The following is a 17914-nucleotide window of genomic DNA, read 5'->3' on the forward strand; positions in this document are numbered from 1 at the left end:
TCTCTCTCTCTCTCTCTCTCTGTGAGGATACGATCTCTCTCTCTCTCTGTGAGGATACGATCTCTCTCTCTCTCTCTCTGTGAGGATACGATCTCTCTCTCTCTGAAGATACGATCTCTCTGTTTCTGTGAGGATACGATCTCTCTCTCTCTGTCTCTCTGTGAGGATACGATCTCTCTCTCTCTGTCTCTCTGTGAGGATACGATCTCTCTCTCTGTGAGGATACGATCTCTCTCCGTCTCTCTGTGAGGATACGATCTCTCTGTTTCTGTGAGGATACGATCTCTCTCTCTCCGTCTCTCTGTGAGGATACGATCTCTCTCTCTCTGAGGATACGATCTCTCTCCGTCTCTCTGTGAGGATACGATCTCACTCTCTCTGTGAGCATATGATCTCCCTCTCTCTCTCTGTGAGGATACGATCTCTCTCTCTCTCTGTGAGGATACAATCTCTCTCCCTCTCTCTGTGAGGATACGATCTCTCTCTCTCTCTCTCTCTCTCTGTGAGGATACGATCTCTCTGTCTCTCTGTGAGGATATGATCTCTCTCTCTGTGAGGATACGATCTCTCTCCGTCTCTCTGTGAGGATACGATCTCTCTCTCTCTGAGGATACGATCTCTCTGTTTCTGTGAGGATACGATCTCTCTCTCTCTGTCTCTCTGTGAGGATACGATCTCTCTCTCTCTGTGAGGATGCGACCTCTCTCTGTGAGGATATAATTTCTCTCTCTCTCTGTGAGGATACTCTCTCTCTCTGTGAGGATACGATCACTCTCTCTCTCTATGAGGATACGATCTCTCTCTCTCTCTCTCTGTGAGGCTACGATCTCTCTCTCTCTCTGTGAGGATACGACCTCTCTTTCTCTGTCTCTGTGAGGATGCGACCTCTCTCTGTGAGGATATAATTTCTCTCTCTCTCTGTGAGGATACTCTCTCTCTCTGTGAGGATACGATCACTCTCTCTCTCTATGAGGATACGATCTCTCTCTCTCTCTCTCTGTGAGGCTACGATCTCTCTCTCTCTCTCTCTGTGAGGATACGACCTCTCTTTCTCTGTCTCTGTGAGGATACGACCTCTCTTTCTCTCTGTGAGGATACAATCTCTCTCCCTCTCTCTCTCTGTGAGGATACGATCACTCTCTCTCTCTCTATGAGCTTACGATCTCTCTCTCTCTGTGAGGATACGATCACTCTCTCTCTCTCTGTGAGGATACGATCTCTCTCTCTCTCTCTCTCTGTGAGAATACGATCTCTCTCTTTCTCTCTCTGTGAGAATACGATCTCTCTCTCTCTCTGTGAGAATACGATCTCTCTCTCTCTCTCTCTGTGAGGATACGATCTCTCTCTCTCTCTCTGTGAGGATACGATCTCTCTCTCTCTGTGAGGCTACGATCTCTCTCTCTCTCTCTGTGAGGATACGATCTCTCTCTCTCTCTCTCTCTCTCTCTCTGAGAATACGATCTCTCTCTCTCTCTCTCTCTCTCTCTGTGAGAATACGATCTCTCTCTTTCTCACTCTGTGAGGATACGACCTCTCTCTCTCTCTCTCTGAGGATACGATCTCTCTCCCTCTCTCTCTCTGTGTGGATACGACCTCTCTTTCTCTCTCTCTGTGAGGATACGATCTCTCTCTCTCTCTCTGTGAGGATACGATCTCTCTCTCTCTCTCTCTCTGTGAGGATACGACCTCTCTTTCTCTGTCTCTGTGAGGATACGATCTCTCTCCCTCTCTCTCTCTGTGTGGATGCGACCTCTCTTTCTCTCTCTCTGTGAGGATACGATCTCTCTCATTCTCTCTATGTGTGACGATACGATCAAATCTCTCTCTCTCTCCCTGTGAGGATACGAACTCCGTCTCTCTCTCTCTGTGAGGATACGATCTCTCCCTCTCTCTCTGTGTGAGGATACGATCTCTCTCATTCTCTCTATGTGTGACGATACGATCAAATCTCTCTCTCTCTCCCTGTGAGGATACGAACTCCGTCTCTCTCTCTCTCTCTGTGAGGATACGATCTCTCCCTCTCTCTCTCTGTGAGGATACGATCTCTCTCTCTCTCTCTCTCTCTCAGGATACGATCTCTCTCTCTCTCTCTGTGAGGACACGATATCTCTCTCTCTCTGTGGGGATACGATTTATCTCTCTCTCTGTGAGGATACGATCTCTCTCTCTTCTCAGTCTGTGAGGATACGATCTCTCTCTCTCTCTCTCTGTGAGGATACGATCTCTCTTTCTCTGTCTCTGTGAGGATACGACCTCTCTCTCTCTCTCTCTGTGAGGATACGATCTCTCTCATTCTCTCTATGTGTGACGATACGATCAAATCTCTCTCTCCCTGTGAGGATACGAACTCCCTCTCTCTCTCTCTGTGAGGATACGATCTCTCTCTCTCTCTCTCTCTGTGAGGATACGATCTCTCTCTCTCTCTCTCTCTGTGAGGATACGATCTCTCTCTCTCTCTGTGAGGCTACGATCTCTCTCTCTCTCTGAGGATAAATGTGAGGTGATTCATTTTGGTAGGACTAATTTAAATGTGGATTACAGGGTCAAAGGTAGGGTTCTGAAGACTGTGGCGGAAGAGAGAGATCTTGGGGTTCATATCCACAGATCTCTAAAGGTTGCCACTCAAGTGGATAGAGCTGTGAAGAAGGCCTATAGTGTGTTAGCTTTTATTGACAGGGGGTTGGTGTTTAAGAGCCGTGGGGTTATGCTGCAACTGTACAGGACCTTGGTGAGACCACATTTGGAATATTGTGTGCAGTTCTGGTCACCTCACTATAAGAAGGATGTGGAAGCGCTGGAAAGAGTGCAGAGGAGATTTACCAGGATGCTGCCTGGTTTGGAGGGTAGGTCTTATGAGGAAAGGTTGAGGGAGCTAGGGCTGTTCTCTCTGGAGCGGAGGAGGCTGAGGGGAGACTTAATAGAGGTTTATAAAATGATGAAGTGGATAGATAGAGTGAACGTTCAAAGACTATTTCCTCGGGTGGATGGAGCTATTACAAGGGGGCATAACTATAGGGTTCGTGGTGGGAGATACAGGAAGGATATCAGAGGTAGGTTCTTTACGCAGAGAGTGGTTGGGGTGTGGAATGGACTGCCTGCAGTGATAGTGGAGTCAGACACTCTAGGAACATTTAAGCGGTTATTGGATAGGCACATGGAGCACACCAGGATGATAGGGAGTGGGATAGCTTGATCTTGGTTTCAGATAAAGCTTGGCACAACATCGTGGGCCAAAGGGCCTGTTCTGTGCTGTTCTGTTCTATGTTCTATGTTCTGTGTAATCTTTTCGTTGAGAACTGTCGCCGTGACATCGGCCACCTAAAACTCTCTCCTCCCCTCACTCGCTCCAATCTGTCTCCGAATTTGCTGCACTCCGCTCTCTCAATCTAACCCTGACTCTGATATCAAACCTGCTGACAAGGGTGGTGTGGTCTGCGCTTTGACCTCATCTCGCAAAGGTTGAGTGCCAATTCTCAGACGCTTTCCCCATCTCTCACAGATCATTACGGTCCCATAGAACATTAAGCCATTGTTTCCAGAACTATCCACCTCAAAAGGACCAGTCTGTAACTTGATCTTTTGCATTCAGAGAGTGCTGGCTCTTGTTCTGTTATTAACATAATCTGACTTTTATACCACAATTAGCACCTGTCTCAGTTTTTATTATTACTGCTGCTTTATCCATTACATCATTTTCAGATATCTCCTGGACTCCCTCCTATCTCTTAGTATTTTGCTCCACCACCTGCATAGCATAAAACCACTTGTGTGTGTCCTCTCTTTAATTCTGAAGAAGAGTCATACAGGCTTGAAACATTAACTTTGTTTCTTTCTCCACAGATGCTGCCTAAGCTGCTGAGTCTTTCCAGCATTATCTGTTTATAAGCCTAAAGTATTGTACATTTTAAGTCTTTCACAGCCATAATAACATTGAGTGGCTTTAGCTGCTACACACTAATTTGAAGCAGCATTGAGCCAAGATGATACAAGTGCCAGTGCCATGGGCTATCATTTGTTCATTGATTCTGCAGGAGATTGAGTTAATGGAAGCCATTCTGAAAAACAAACAGGAGAACACAGAGACATGGGACCAACGCAGTGCTCAGAGTGTGCGCACTTCACTCAGCCGTCATGAGAGAAACCGCATCCTCTGGGAAGAGGTGACAGTGATTGAAGAGGATGCCACCAAAGTTACTGCTTTGCAGCTACGTTTGGACGAATCTCAGAAAACTCTGCAGAAAGAAAGGGAGTAAGTGAGGAGGACCAAACCTCCCAAAGTTTCTTTGCAGTAGTTAGTTGCTCCCATCTTTCTAAGATGTTGTCCAGAAACTCACTGATGGGCTGTTCATTATTAAAGGGTCAACAGGCTGTGGGTTTTAATTCCACTCCAAAGTGTCAGTAACCCAGGCTGCCAGTCCAGTGCAGTACTGGAAAATCACATTGTCAGAAGGGTAGATTTTGTAAATGATGTTAAACTTGGGTCCTGTCAGCTCTCTCAGGTAAATAAAGAAGATCCTGCAGCAATATTTTGAAGAGTGGGAGAGTTACCATGTTAACCTGACCAACATGCATTCCTCAACTAGCATCATACAAATAACTTTTCATAGATCATAGATCAGATGAAACTGAGGAGGTGTGGGATAGAGGGAAAGTTGGCCGATTGGATAGGTAACTTGCTGTCTGATCGAAGACAGAGGGTGGTGGTCGATGGAAAATTTTCGGATTGGAGGCAGGTTGCTAGCGGAGTGCCACAGGGATCAGTGCTTGGTCCTCTGCTCTGTGATTTTTATTAATGACTTAGAGGAGGGGGCTGAAGGGTGGATCAGTAAATTTGCTGATGACACCAAGATTGGTGGAGTAGTGGATGAGGTGGAGGGCTGTAGTAGGCTGCAAAGAGACATAGATAGGATGCAAAGCTGGGCTGAAAAATGGCAAATGGAGTTTAACCCTGATAAATGTGAGGTGATTCAAATTGGTAGGACTAATTTAAATGTGGATTACAGGGTCAAAGGTAGGGTTCAGAAGACTGTGGAGGAACAGAGAGATCTTGGGGTTCATATCCACAGATCTCTAAAGGTTGCCACTCAAGTGGATAGAGCTGTGAAGAAGGCCTATAGTGTGTTAGCTTTTATTAACAGGGGGTTGGAGTTTAAGAGCCGTGGGGTTATGCTGCAACTGTACAGGACCTTGGTGAGACCACATTTGGAATATTGTGTGCAGTTCTGGTCACCTCACTATAAGAAGGATGTGGAAGCGCTGGAAAGAGTGCAGAGGAGATTTACCAGAATGCTGCCTGGTTTGGAGGGTAGGTCTTATGAGGAAAGGTTGAGGGAGCTAGGGCTGTTCTCTCTGGAGCGGAGGAGGCTGAGGGGAGACTTAATAGAGGTTTATAAAATGATGAAGGGGATAGATGGAGTGAACGTTCAAAGACTATTTCCTCGGGTGGATGGAGCTATTACAAGGGGGCATAACTATAGGGTTCGTGGTGGGAGTTACAGGAAGGATATCAGAGGTAGGTTCTTTACGCAGAGAGTGGTTGGGGTGTGGAATGGACTGCCTGCAGTGATAGTGGAGTCAGACACTTTAGGAACATTTAAGCGGTTATTGGATAGGCACATGGAGCACACCAGGATGATAGGGAGTGGGATAGCTTGATCTTGGTTTCAGATAAAGCTCGGCACAACATCGTGGGCCGAAGGGCCTGTTCTGTGCTGTACTGTTCTATGTTCTAGAAACCTTACAGTACAGAAAGAGGCCATTCGGCCCATCGAGTCTGCACCGACCACAATCCCACCCAGGCCCTACCCCCATATCCCTACATATTTTACCCACTAATCCCTCTAACCTATGCATCTCAGGACACTAAGGGGCAATTTTAGCATGGCTAATCAACGTAACCCGCACATCTTTGGACTGGGCTTTTCTGGGCTTGTCTCAGCAGTTTCAGGTCCCACAACTGAAGGAGATATTGGTCTTGCAGGGAGTACAGTGTCAATTTACCAGAATGAGACCTGCACTCCAAATGTTCAATTACAAGGAGATATTAAACAAAGGAGGATTGAAATATCTGGAGTTTAGAAGGTGATCTGATTAGCATTTTCAAGATGGTAAGGGGAATAGGTGAGCTCGTTGAAGAGAAAATATTTTCACTGTGGAGAGAATTGGTGATTCGGAGGAATAGGTTTAAAAATAGAAGCCCAAGGGATCCAGGGGAATGTAGCAAGCTGGATATGGATATAAAATTGATTCAGTGGCAACAAACAAAGGTTAATAGTTGACAGATGTTTTTGCAACTGGAAGGCTGTTTCCAGTGGGGTTCCACGGAACTCAGTACTCGGTCCAGTGCTAGCCACATATCCATTGATGTCATTGCTATCCAGAAATCTAACAATCTAAGAATTTTCTAAGTTTCGAAGTTTCAGTGAGATCATCATGTTTTTCATAAGTTTTGAAATCAGAGCATTATTATCCTGCAAATACATATTGCCGCACAGAATAAATTGTTGCTGTCTTTGAAATTTGGTATTTCTGCATCTGTCCTGATGAGTGCAAGATGAAAAACTTTGAGAGCATGCCTCTTTTTTTTCAGCGATATTCAAATAAGTTTTAACTGAAATGACTTGTTTGCAGCAATTTCCTTACGGTACTAATTTGTATTTCCTTAGGAACAAGACTGCACTCAGTAAACACATTGAGAAGCTGGAGGCAGATGTTACTCAATGGAAAATCAAGTATGAAGAGCTCAATAAGTGCAAGCAGGAAGTGGTTAAACAGGTAAAGAGCACTACAGTCTCCTGTAGATACAAATGAGAGGTCACGTGACACCAGGTTATAGGCAAACAGGTGTATTTGAAATCACAAGCTTTCTGAGCGCTGCTCCTTTGTCAGGTGAAGTGGAGAAAGACATGGAGGCACAGAATGTATAGGCGGAATGACGATAGCCCGATACTCGCAGGTAATCTAGAGTGTCAACGGATAAGTACAGACGGTGTAGTGCAGTGTAGGTCAGCTGAATAACAAGTGCTAATAGGTAAGTGCAAGCAATTAAGTATCATCAGTGTGTGTAAAGTGTTGACAGGCTGCATAACAAATGAAGGAATGACCTAAGAATCGATAATTTAAGGCAGAGAGATAATTACAAATAATCAGAGAGTAGGATGATGCTAAACACTATGCAGACTAATTCAGGCAGAGAGATCCTGGTGTCGTGTGACCTTTCATCTTGTCCACCCCAATCAACACCGGCATCTCTATATCCTATAGATACAGGCGTTCATTCATTAAGATGTACCAAATTAACAGGAGAACAGGGTTAAAACCTTTGGAAATTTAACCTCACACTTTCAATTAGCAATCTAGTGCTCAGATTTGCTCTGTTGATCTAGATTGCATGTCATTCCACTTATGTTTATACCTAGCAGTACCAGATACTCTGGGCTGGATTTTAATGAAGGAGACAGGAACCTTGAGTCGGGAAAGTTCCCAACATTGCAAAACTGTCTCTGCCATATTTTTGTTCTAGGATAGGATGGAGTCAGTTTGCTGGCTCAAGAGGCAAGTCCAAGGCAACAACAGAGGTGGACAGATGGTGAGGCTGGACATTACCCCAGCAAATTAGAGGAGTAAATTGGAAGGAGGTATTCTCGGGGAAATGTACTGAAGGGAGGTGGCAGTTTTTCAAGGAATGTCTGTCCAGAGTTCTACAGGACAACGTTCCGAGCAGACAGGGAGGAGTTGGCAGGTTAAAGGAACCGTGGTGCACGAAAGCTATGCAGGATCTAGTCGAGAAGAAAAGGAAAGCGTACAAAAGGTTCAGAGAGCTTGGCGAAGATAGGGATCTAGATGAGTATACGGCTTGTAGGAAGGGACTAAAGAAGGAAATTAGGAGTGCCAGAAGGGGTCACGAGAAGGCCTTGGCAGGTAGGATTAAGGGAATCCTTAAGGCGTTCTATAAATATGTGAAGAGTAAAAGGATGAGATGTGAAGGAATAGGGCCTATAAAAGGTGAAGGCGGGAAAATCTGTACGGAACCAGTAGAAATGGCAGAGGTGCTTAATGAGTATTTTGCCTCGGTTTTCACAGAGGAGAAGCACCTGGGTGGAAGTACTGCGGGCTTGCGGTGGACTGAAAAGATTGAGTATGTGGACTTTAAGAAAGAGGTTGTGCTGGAATCTTTGAATGGCATCAAGATAGATAAGTCGCCGGGTCCGGATGGGATGTACCCCAGGTTACTGTGGGAGATGAGGGAAGGGATTGCAGAGCCTCTGGCGATGATCTTTGCGTCGTCGATGGAGACGGGAGAGGTGCCGGAGGATTGGAGGATTGCAGATGTGGTTCCTATTTTCAAGAAGGGGAATAGGGATAGCCCAGGAAATTACCGACCGGTGAGTCTAACCTCAGTGGTTGGTAAGCTGATGGAGAAGATCCTGAGGGACAAGATTTATGAGCATTTAGAGAGGTTTAGTATGCTCAAGAATACTCAGCATGGCTTTGTCAAAGGCAGATCGTGCCTTACAAGCCTGGTGGAGTTCTTCGAAAATGTGACTAAACACATTGACGAAGGGAAAGCGGTAGATGTGGTTTATATGGATTTTAGCAAGGTGTTCGATAAGGTCCCCCATGCAAGGCTTCTAGAAAAAGTGAGAGGGCATGGGATCCAAGGTGCTGCTGCCCTGTTGATCCAGAACTGGCTTGCCCAAAGAATGTGGAGATGTCGGCGTTGGACTGGGGTAAACACAGTAAGAAGTTTAACAACACCAGGTTAAAGTCCAACAGGTTTATTTGGTAGCTTGTGTGGCTTTTGCTACCAAATAAACCTGTTGGACTTTAACCTGGTGTTGTTAAACTTCTTACTGTGTTTGCCCAAGGGAGGCAGAGAGTGTGTATAGATGGGTCTTTTTCTAAATGGAGGTCGGTCACCACTGGTGTGCCCCAGGGATCTGTTCTGGGACCCTTGCTGTTCGTCATTTTCATAAATGACCTGGATGAGGAAGTGGAGGGATGGGTTGGTAAGTTTGCCGACGACATGAAGGTTGGTGGGATTGTGGATAGTCTGGAGGGATGTCAGAAGTTACAGAGGGACATAGATAGGATGCAAGACTGGGCGGAGAAGTGGTAGGTGGACTTCAACCCAGATAAATGCGTAGTGGTCCATTTTGGCAGGTCAAATGGGATGAAGGAGTACAATGTAAAGGGAAAGACACTTAGTACTGTGGTGGAAAGGAAGGACCTTGGGGTCCGGGTCCATAGGACTCTGAAATCGGCCCCGCAGGTGGAGGAGGTGGTTAAGAAGGCGTATGGTGTGCTGGCCTTTATCAATCGAGGGATTGAGTTTAGGAGTCCGGGGATAATGATGCAGCTATATAAGACCCTCGTCAGACCCCACTTGGAGTACTGTGCTCAGTTCTGGTCGCCTCATTACAGGAAGGATGTGGAAAAGATTGAAAGGGTGCAGAGGCGATTTACAAGGATGTTGCCTGGATTGAGTGGCATGCCTTATGAGGATAGGCTGAGGGAGCTCGGTCTTTTCTCCTTGGAGAGACGTAGGATGAGAGGAGACCTCATAGAGATATACAAGATGTTGAGAGGCATAGATCGGGTGGACTCTCAGAGGCTTTTTCCCAGGGTGGAAATGGCTGCTACGAGAGGACACAGGTTTAAGGTGCTCGGGGGGTAGGTACAGAGGAACTGTTAGGGGGAAGTTTTTCACACACAGGGTGGTGGGCGAGTGGAATCAGCTGCCTTCAGTGGTGGTGGAGGCAAACTCAATAGGGTCTTTTAAGAGACTCCTGGATGAGTACATGGGACTTATTAGGATGGAGGGTTATAGGTAGGCCTAAAAGGTAGGGATATGTTCGGCTGAAGCGGCCGAAGGGCCTGTTTTGTGCTGTAGTTTTTCTATGTTTCTATTATAAAGATGGACGTCATACCCTCAAACCCTCATCTCCCCCCTCCCACCCACCAACCCTAAAATAACTCACCCGGTGTCCCTTCCATAAGACCATAATATATAGGAGCAGAGTCTGCTCCTTCATTCAATTATAGCTGATAAGTTTCTCAACCCCATTCTTCTGCCTTTTCCCCGTAACCTTTGCTCCCCTTACCAATCAAGAACCTATATATCTCTGTCTTAAATATACTCAGTGACCTGGCCTCCACAGCTTTCTGTGGCTATGAATTCCATAGATTCACCACCCTCTGGTTGAAGAAATTCCTCCTCATCTTAGTTCTCAAGGTTCACTCCTTTATTCTGAGGCTGTACCCTGAGGTCCTTGTCTCTCCTACTAAGGAAACATCTTCCCCACGTACCCTCTATCCAGGCCTTTCAGTATTCTGTAAGTTTCAATGAGATTCCCCCCCCCCCCCCCCCCCCCCCCCCCCCAATCCTTCTAAACTCCACCGAATACAGACCCAGTGTACTCAAACACTACATATATGATGTGGAGATGCCGGCATTGGACTGGGGTGGGCGCAGTAAGAAGTCTCACAACACCAGATTAAAGTCCAACAGGTTTATTTGTTGTCACGAGCTTTCAGAGTGCTGCTCCTCCTCCAGAACCAGCACATCCTTCCTTAGACACGGGCCCCAAAATTGCTCTCAATATTCCAAATGTGGACTGACCAAAACCTTTTAAAATCTCAACAGTACATCCCTGCTTTTGTATTCTAGTCCTCTTGAAATGAATGCTAATATTGCATTTGCCTTCCTAACTACCAACTCAACCTGCAAGTTAACCCTAAGACAATCCTGAACTAAGGCTCCCAAGTCCCTTTGCTTTTCCGATTTCAGAATTCTTTCCCCATTTAGAAAATAGTCTGCACCTCTGTTCTTCCTACCCAAGTACATAACCTCACACTTTAACACGTAGTATTCCATCTGCCACTTCTATGCCCACTTTCCTAACCTATCCAAGTCTTTCTGCAGCCTCCCTGCCTCCTCAATATTACTTGTCCCTCCACCTGTCCTTGTATCATCTACAAACTTAACCACAATGCCGTCAGTTCATTTATCTAGATCATAGATTTATAAAGTGAAAAGTTATGGTCCCATCAATCACTCCTGCAGAACTCCACTGATCATCAGCTGCCATCCTGAAAAGGGCCCTTTCATCCCCATTCTCTGCCTTCTGCCAGTCAGTCAATCTTCTATCCATGCTAGTACCTTGCCTCTAACACCATGGGCTCTTATCTTACTCGCAGCCTCCTGTGGCACCTTGTCAAAGGCCTTCTGGAAATCCAAGTAGATGACATCAACGTGCTCTACTTTGTCGAACCTCCTCAAAGAATTCTAACAGATTTGTCAGGCACGACTTCCCCTTCCCATGCTGACTTTGCTCTATTTTACCATGCACTTCCAAGTATTCTGAACTCTCATCCTTAATAATGGACTCTAAAATCTTACCAATGACTGAGGTGAGACTAAGCAGCCTGTCATTTCCTGTGTTTTGTCCCCTTCCCTTTTTAAATAGGGGTGTTACTTCAGCGATTTTCCAGTCCTCAGGGACCCTGCCTGACTCCAGTGATTCCTAAAAGATCACCACTAACACCTCCACTATCTCTTCAGCTATTTTCTTCAGAACTATGGGGTGTAGTCCATCTGGTCCAGGTGATTTATGCACCTTCAGACCTTTCAGCTTCCCGAGCACCTTCTCCTTAGTAATGATCACCATAGTCACCTCTGCTCCCTAACTCTTGAATTTTCTGGTATCTTCCACCGTGAAGACTGACGCAGAGTACCTATTCAGTTCCTCCGCCATTTCTTTGTTCCCCATTACAACCTCTCCAGCATCATTTTCCAGTGGTCCAATGTCCACTCTTAGAACATAGAACAGTACAGCACAGAACAGGCCCTTCGGCACACGATGTTGTGCCGAGCTTTATCTGAAACCAAGATCAAGCTATCCCACTCCCTATCATCCTGGTGTGCTCCATGTGCCTATCCAATAACCGCTTAAATGTTCCTAAAGTGTCTGACTCCACTATCACTGCAGGCAGTCCATTCCACACCCCAACCACTCTCAGCGTAAAGAACCTACCTCGGATATCCTTCCTATATCTCCCACCATGAACCCTATAGTTATGCCCCCTTGTAATAGCTCCATCCATCCGAGGAAATAGTCTTTGAACGTTCACTCTAACTATCCCCTTCATCATTTTATAAACCTCTATTAAGCCTCCCCTCAGCCTCCTCCGCTCCAGAGAGAACAGCCCTAGCTCCCTCAACCTTTCCTCATAAAAACTACCCTCCAAACCAGGCAGCATCCTGGTAAATCTCCTCTGCACTCTTTCCAGCGCTTCCACATCCTCCTTATAGTGAGGTGACCAGAACTGCACACAATATTCCAAATGTGGTCTCACCAAGGTCCTGTACAGTTGCAGCATAACCCCACGGCCCTTAAACTCCAACCCCCTGTTAATAAAAGCTAACACACTATAGGCCTTCTTCACAGCTCTATCCACTTGAGTGGCAACCTTTAGAGATCTGTGGATATGGACCCCAAGATCTCTCTGTTCCTCCACAGTCTTCAGACCCTGTAATCCACATTTAAATTAGTCCTACCAAAATGAATCACCTCACATTTATCAGGGTTAAACTCCATTTGCCATTGTTCAGCCCAGCTTTGCATCCTATCTATGTCTCTTTGCAGCCTACAACAGCCCTCCACCTCATCCACTACTACACTAATCTTGGTGTCATCAGCAAATTTACTGATCCACCCTTCAGCCCCCTCCTCTAAGTCATTAATAAAAATCACAAAGAGCAGAGGACCAAGCACTGATCCCTGTGGCACTCCGCTAGCAACCTGCCTCCAATCCGAAAATTTTCCATCCACCACCACTCTCTGTCATCGATCAGACAGCCAGTTACCTATCCAATCGACCAACTTTCCCTCTATCCCACACCTCCTCACTTTCATCATAAGCCGACCATGCGGGACCTTATCAAACGCCTTACTAAAATCCATGTATATGACATCAACTGCCCTACCTTCATCAACACACTCCTCAAAAAATTCAATCAAATTTGTGAGGCACGACTTGCCCTTCACGAATCCGTGCTGACTATCCCGGATTAATCCGCATCTTTCTAAATGGTCGTAAATCCCATCCCTCAGGACCTTTTCCATCAATTTACCAACCACCGAAGTAAGACTAACCGGTCTATAATTACCAGGGTCATTTCTATTCCCTTTCTTAAACAGAGGAACAACATTCGCCATTCTCCAGTCCTCTGGCACCATCCCCGTGGACAGCGCTCTTGCCTCTCTCTTACCCTTTACATATCTAAAAAAAACTCTTGCAATGTTCTTTTATATTACTGGCTAGCTTACTGGACAAATGTCAGGTAATGTGTTTTGGAAGATCTAACACAGATGGGAAATACAGTAAATGGCAGAACCCTTAAGAGTCCAAAGATGTGCGGGTTAGGTTGATTGGCCATGCTAAAAATTGCCCGTTAGAGTCCTGAGATGTGTAGCTTAGAGGGATTAGTTGGTAAAATATGTAGGATATCGGGGTAGGGTCTGAGTGGGATTGTGGCTGGTGCAGACTCGATGGGCCGAATGGCCTCTTTCTGTACTGTAGGGTTTCTATGATTCAATGATCTATGATTAGTATTGATAGGCAGAGCGATCTGGGTGTACAAGTATACAGGTCACTGAAAGTGGCAACGTAGGTGGAGAAGGTGGTCACGAAGGCATACAACATGTTTGTATTCATCAGCCAGGGCATTGAATTTAAAAATTGGCAAGTCATGTTGCAGCTTTATAGAATCTTGGTTAGGCCACACTTGGAATACAGCGTTAATTCTGGTTGCCACTCTACCATAAGGATGTGGAGGCTTTGGAGAGGGTACAGAAAAGATTTACCAGGAAGTTGCCTGGTATTGAGGGCATTAGCTATGAGGAGAGTTTGCAGAAACTTGGTTTGTTCTCACTGGAACGATGGAGGTTAAGGGGCGACCTGATAGAAGCTACAAGATTTTGAGGGGCATGGACAGAGTGGATAGTCAGAAGCCTTTTCCCAGGGTGGGAGAATCAATTACGAGGGGGTATAGGTTTAAGGTGCAAGGGGCAAGGTTTAAAGAAGATGTACGAGGCACGATTTTTACACAGAGGGTGGTGAGTGCTAGGAACCCATTGCTGGGGAGGTTGGGAGGGCGGGGGGGCGCGGTGGTGGAGCAGATGCGATAGTGACTTTTAAGGGATGCCTAAACAAATACATGAATAAGATGGGAATAGAGGGATATGGTTCCCGGAAGGGTAGGGGGTTTTAGCAGATGGGCAGCATGGTCAGTGCAGGCTGGGAGGGCTGAAGGGCCTGGTCCTGTGTTGTAATTTTCTTTATTCTTTGTTTACCCTCATATTTCATCATCTCCGCCCCTGTTTGTTTTTTAGTTGTCCTCTGCTGGTTTTTAAAGGCTTACCAATCCCCTGGCTTCCAACTAATTTTTGCCACATTGTATGCTTTTTCTTTTGCTTTCATACTATCCCTGACTTCCCTCATCAGCCATGCCTCGTACTACCTTTAGTAAGCTTCTTCTTCCTCGGGATGAAATTTTGCCCCCTCCCGAATTACTCCCAGAAACTCCTGCCACTGCTGTTCCATCGTTTTTCCTGCTAGGCTCCTCTCCCAATCAACTCTGGCCAGCTCCTCCCTCATGGCTCTGTACTTGCCTTCACTCAACTGTAATACTATTACATCTGATTCCAGCTTCCCCCTCTCAAACTGCAGGATGAATTCTATCATATTATGGCTCCTAAGCATTCCTTCATCTTCAGCTCCCTTACCAAGTCTGCCTCATTAAGCATCACCAAATCCAGAATTGCCTGTTCCCTAGTAAGCTCCACCACAAGCTGCTCCAAAAAACCATCTCGTAGACATTTCACAAATTCCTTTTCTTGGGATCCAATGCCAACTTGATTTTTCCAGTCCACCTTCATGTTGAAGCCCCCATGATCACTGTAACCTTGCCGTTCTTACATACCTTTTTTATCTCCTTCATCAGTAAATTCAATTTGATGAGTCAAACTCAATCTGTCTTTTACAAATCTATGGTAGCTCTCCTTAATTAACCCAGACCTCTCCAAATGCTTGTTGATATTTTCCCCAATTATTGTTTCTAAAACCGACTATTGATATACTAACATGTCTGTCGTTGCTAGCGCTGTCCTTTCCTCAATAAGGGAAATATTTGTCACGATGAGGGCACTTGTCAATCTCCAGTCTTCTGGTACCCCCTGCCCCCCCACTCCCATGCAAGCCATCCAGACCAGGTGTCTTATTCATTGCAATCATAGCCAGTGTTGTGCCTGCCGCGCAGTCTGTTTTAACCCTTATACGGTGGACAAAGAATTGCAAGTAGGCTTCTTGTTAGTACAACAATATTTATTTAAACACACAATCAATAATCACCCACCCAACCAACAATAAGTTATCTTACAGAAATAGAACATAGAACATAGAACATTACAGCGCAGAACAGGCCCTTCGGCCCACGATGTTGCACCGACCAGTTAAAAAAAAACTGTGACCCTCCAACCTAAACCAATTTCTTTTCGTCCATGAAATACTAAAGTTCAATCCAATACTAGACCTTGACTTAACTTTGCGTGACTGGCAAGTACCCAGGCAGATGTTGGCCTTTATCTGTGCGCTGGTCTTTGTAGTCCTCTGTGTAGTCTGGTCCTTTGGTCTGGTCTGGCATTCTGGCTCTGGTCTTACTTCCTTCTTGGGTATGATAGCTCTCCTCGTGCTGGTCGTTGCTGGCGATGGTCACCATTGTTGTAGCTTATTCATGGGGTCATAGAGAGGGAGCGATTCTTAGTTACGCAACACCCTTTATACTCCGTTGGTTCTCGTGCCCCTTTTGGCCATTGCCAATCAATCGATCAGAACTTGATCACTCTGATCGGTAAAGTCCAATCAGGTGCTGCCACACCAATCTCTGGGTGTGTCCCCAACGGCCATGTCTCTAAATGCTGGGGGCACGTAGCGTACACACTATCTCTCAAATAAGGGGTTAAGGCAAACCCTGGTGAACAACCCAGTTTGACCAGAAAGTCCCCTTTATCCTGGAGATAGCCCATATCCTGTGTATTCAGTCGTCTGGGTTGCAGCCTGTTTATCTCTGTCTTTTAGGCTGCAGCCTGTCATTTTAGTTCTTGCCCAATTGTCCCAGGGTGTTTTATAAATCGCCATTTTTAGGTGGCCCGTTTGGCCACAGTCACTCCTGTTGATCCTGAATGCGAAGCGTGACGGATCACATACTCAGGACCAATATCTATCAGGAAGTCCGCAGTCACTCAACAGTCAAGCAAGGCCCAGGCATTGGCACGTACAGTAATAATGTATCCCTATGACGTATTTACATTCCAGAAGCTACAGACAGCAACACTCTCCAAATACAAACAACCACATGTTCTGAACACCATTATTACAATAAGCTAATTACAAACCAAAACAGTCAAACAAACGTTACAGTAAAGTATTTGCAAATCCAAGGCACATTTCAATAGTGGGATTTACAACTGTTCGTTAGTACAAATCGCAAAATGACAGGCTTCCTGTAGACATTGCTCTACTGAATTAGAGGGGACTGTGGTTCAAGGGCGAATCCTACGTCCTGCCTCCGGGTGATCCTTTTTTTCCATCGGCTGAATTGGACTGTGAGGATGATTAGGTATACCAGGGTGAACAAAATCAGTAATACCACCAGGTGTGACATTATGCGGATTTGAATGTTTGCGCCCCAGTTCCAAAGATCATTCCACAGGAGGTGGCTTTAATTTCTTTAATTCCTCTTTTCACCTCTTGGGTCTGCTGTATTACTTTGGTGAAGGTTCTGTGGGCTGTAGCCAATTTTATCTGAAATTGGCTCAACTCCTCCGGCAGGGGTTTTAGGCTTGTGTCATATTTCTCATGGTGCTCCCCTGGAGTCTGTCGGAGCTCGTCAGTGGTGTTCAAATCTACCCTCTCCCTCTTATGGATGTCTATTGGCTGAATAGACATCCATAAGAGGGAGGCTGGAAAATTGGGCGGAGAGGTGGCAGATGGAGTTTAATCTGGATAAATGCGAAGTGGGAGGAGTTATACAATAAATGGCAGAGTCATCAGGAGTATAGAAACACAGAGGGACCTAGCTGTGCAAGTCCACAAATCCTTGAAGGTGGCAACACAGGTGGAGAAGGTGGTGAAGAACGCATATGGTATGCTTGCCTTTATAGGACGGGGTATAGAGTATAAAAGCTGGAGTCTGATGATGCAGCTGTATAGAACGCTGGTTAGGCCACATTTGGAATACTGCGTCCAGTTCTGGTCGCTGCACTACCAGAAGGACGTGGAGGCGTTACAGAGAGTGCAGAGAAGGTTTACCAGGATGTTGCCTGGTATGGAGGGTCTTAGCTATGAGGAGAGATTGGGTAAACTGGGGTTGTTCTCCCTGGAAAGACGGAGAATGAGGGGAGATCTAATAGAGGTGTCCAAATTATGAAGGGGATAGATAGGGTGAACGGTGGGAAGCCTTTTCCCAGATCAGAAGTGACGTTCACGAGGGGTCACGGGCTCAAGGTGAGAGGGGCGAAGTATAACTCAGACATCAGAGGGACGTTTTTTACACAGAGGGTGGTGGGGGCCTGGAATGCGTTGCCAAGTAGGGTGGTGGAGGCAGGCACGCTGACATCGTTTAAGACTTACCTGGATAGTCACATGAGCAGCCTGGGAATGGAGGGATACAAACGATTGGTCTAGTTGGACCAAGGAGCGGCACAGGCTTGGAGGGCCGAAGGGCCTGTTTCCTGTGCTGTACTGTTCTTTGTTCTTTGAATGAGACCCACCCTGGCTGGTATGTCTGGTTTGATACAGAATGTAGTGTTAGTAATGTTACAATGTGTCGCGTCAGACTGATATTGTTTCA

General features: G+C 45.9%; 1 protein-coding gene across 3 annotated transcripts in view; it reads left to right on the forward strand.

Moving 5' to 3' along the window:
* Window positions 1-17914, forward strand: part of LOC144492778 (coiled-coil domain-containing protein 102A-like) — a 309064-nt gene that overhangs the window by 110933 nt on the left and 180217 nt on the right. For all 3 annotated transcript variants that reach the window (XR_013497635.1, XM_078211197.1, XM_078211198.1), the window contains 2 exons: window positions 4032-4249; window positions 6666-6774. Coding sequence is in view for 2 of the 3 variants with exons in the window: in XM_078211197.1 (XP_078067323.1) it covers window positions 4032-4249; window positions 6666-6774 (327 nt within the window). In the remaining variant the exon portion in view is untranslated. The remainder of the gene's footprint in view (window positions 1-4031; window positions 4250-6665; window positions 6775-17914) is intronic.

Source organism: Mustelus asterias, chromosome 4 (genome assembly GCF_964213995.1).
Source record: "Mustelus asterias chromosome 4, sMusAst1.hap1.1, whole genome shotgun sequence".
In the NCBI taxonomy this organism is placed as follows: domain Eukaryota; kingdom Metazoa; phylum Chordata; class Chondrichthyes; order Carcharhiniformes; family Triakidae; genus Mustelus; species Mustelus asterias.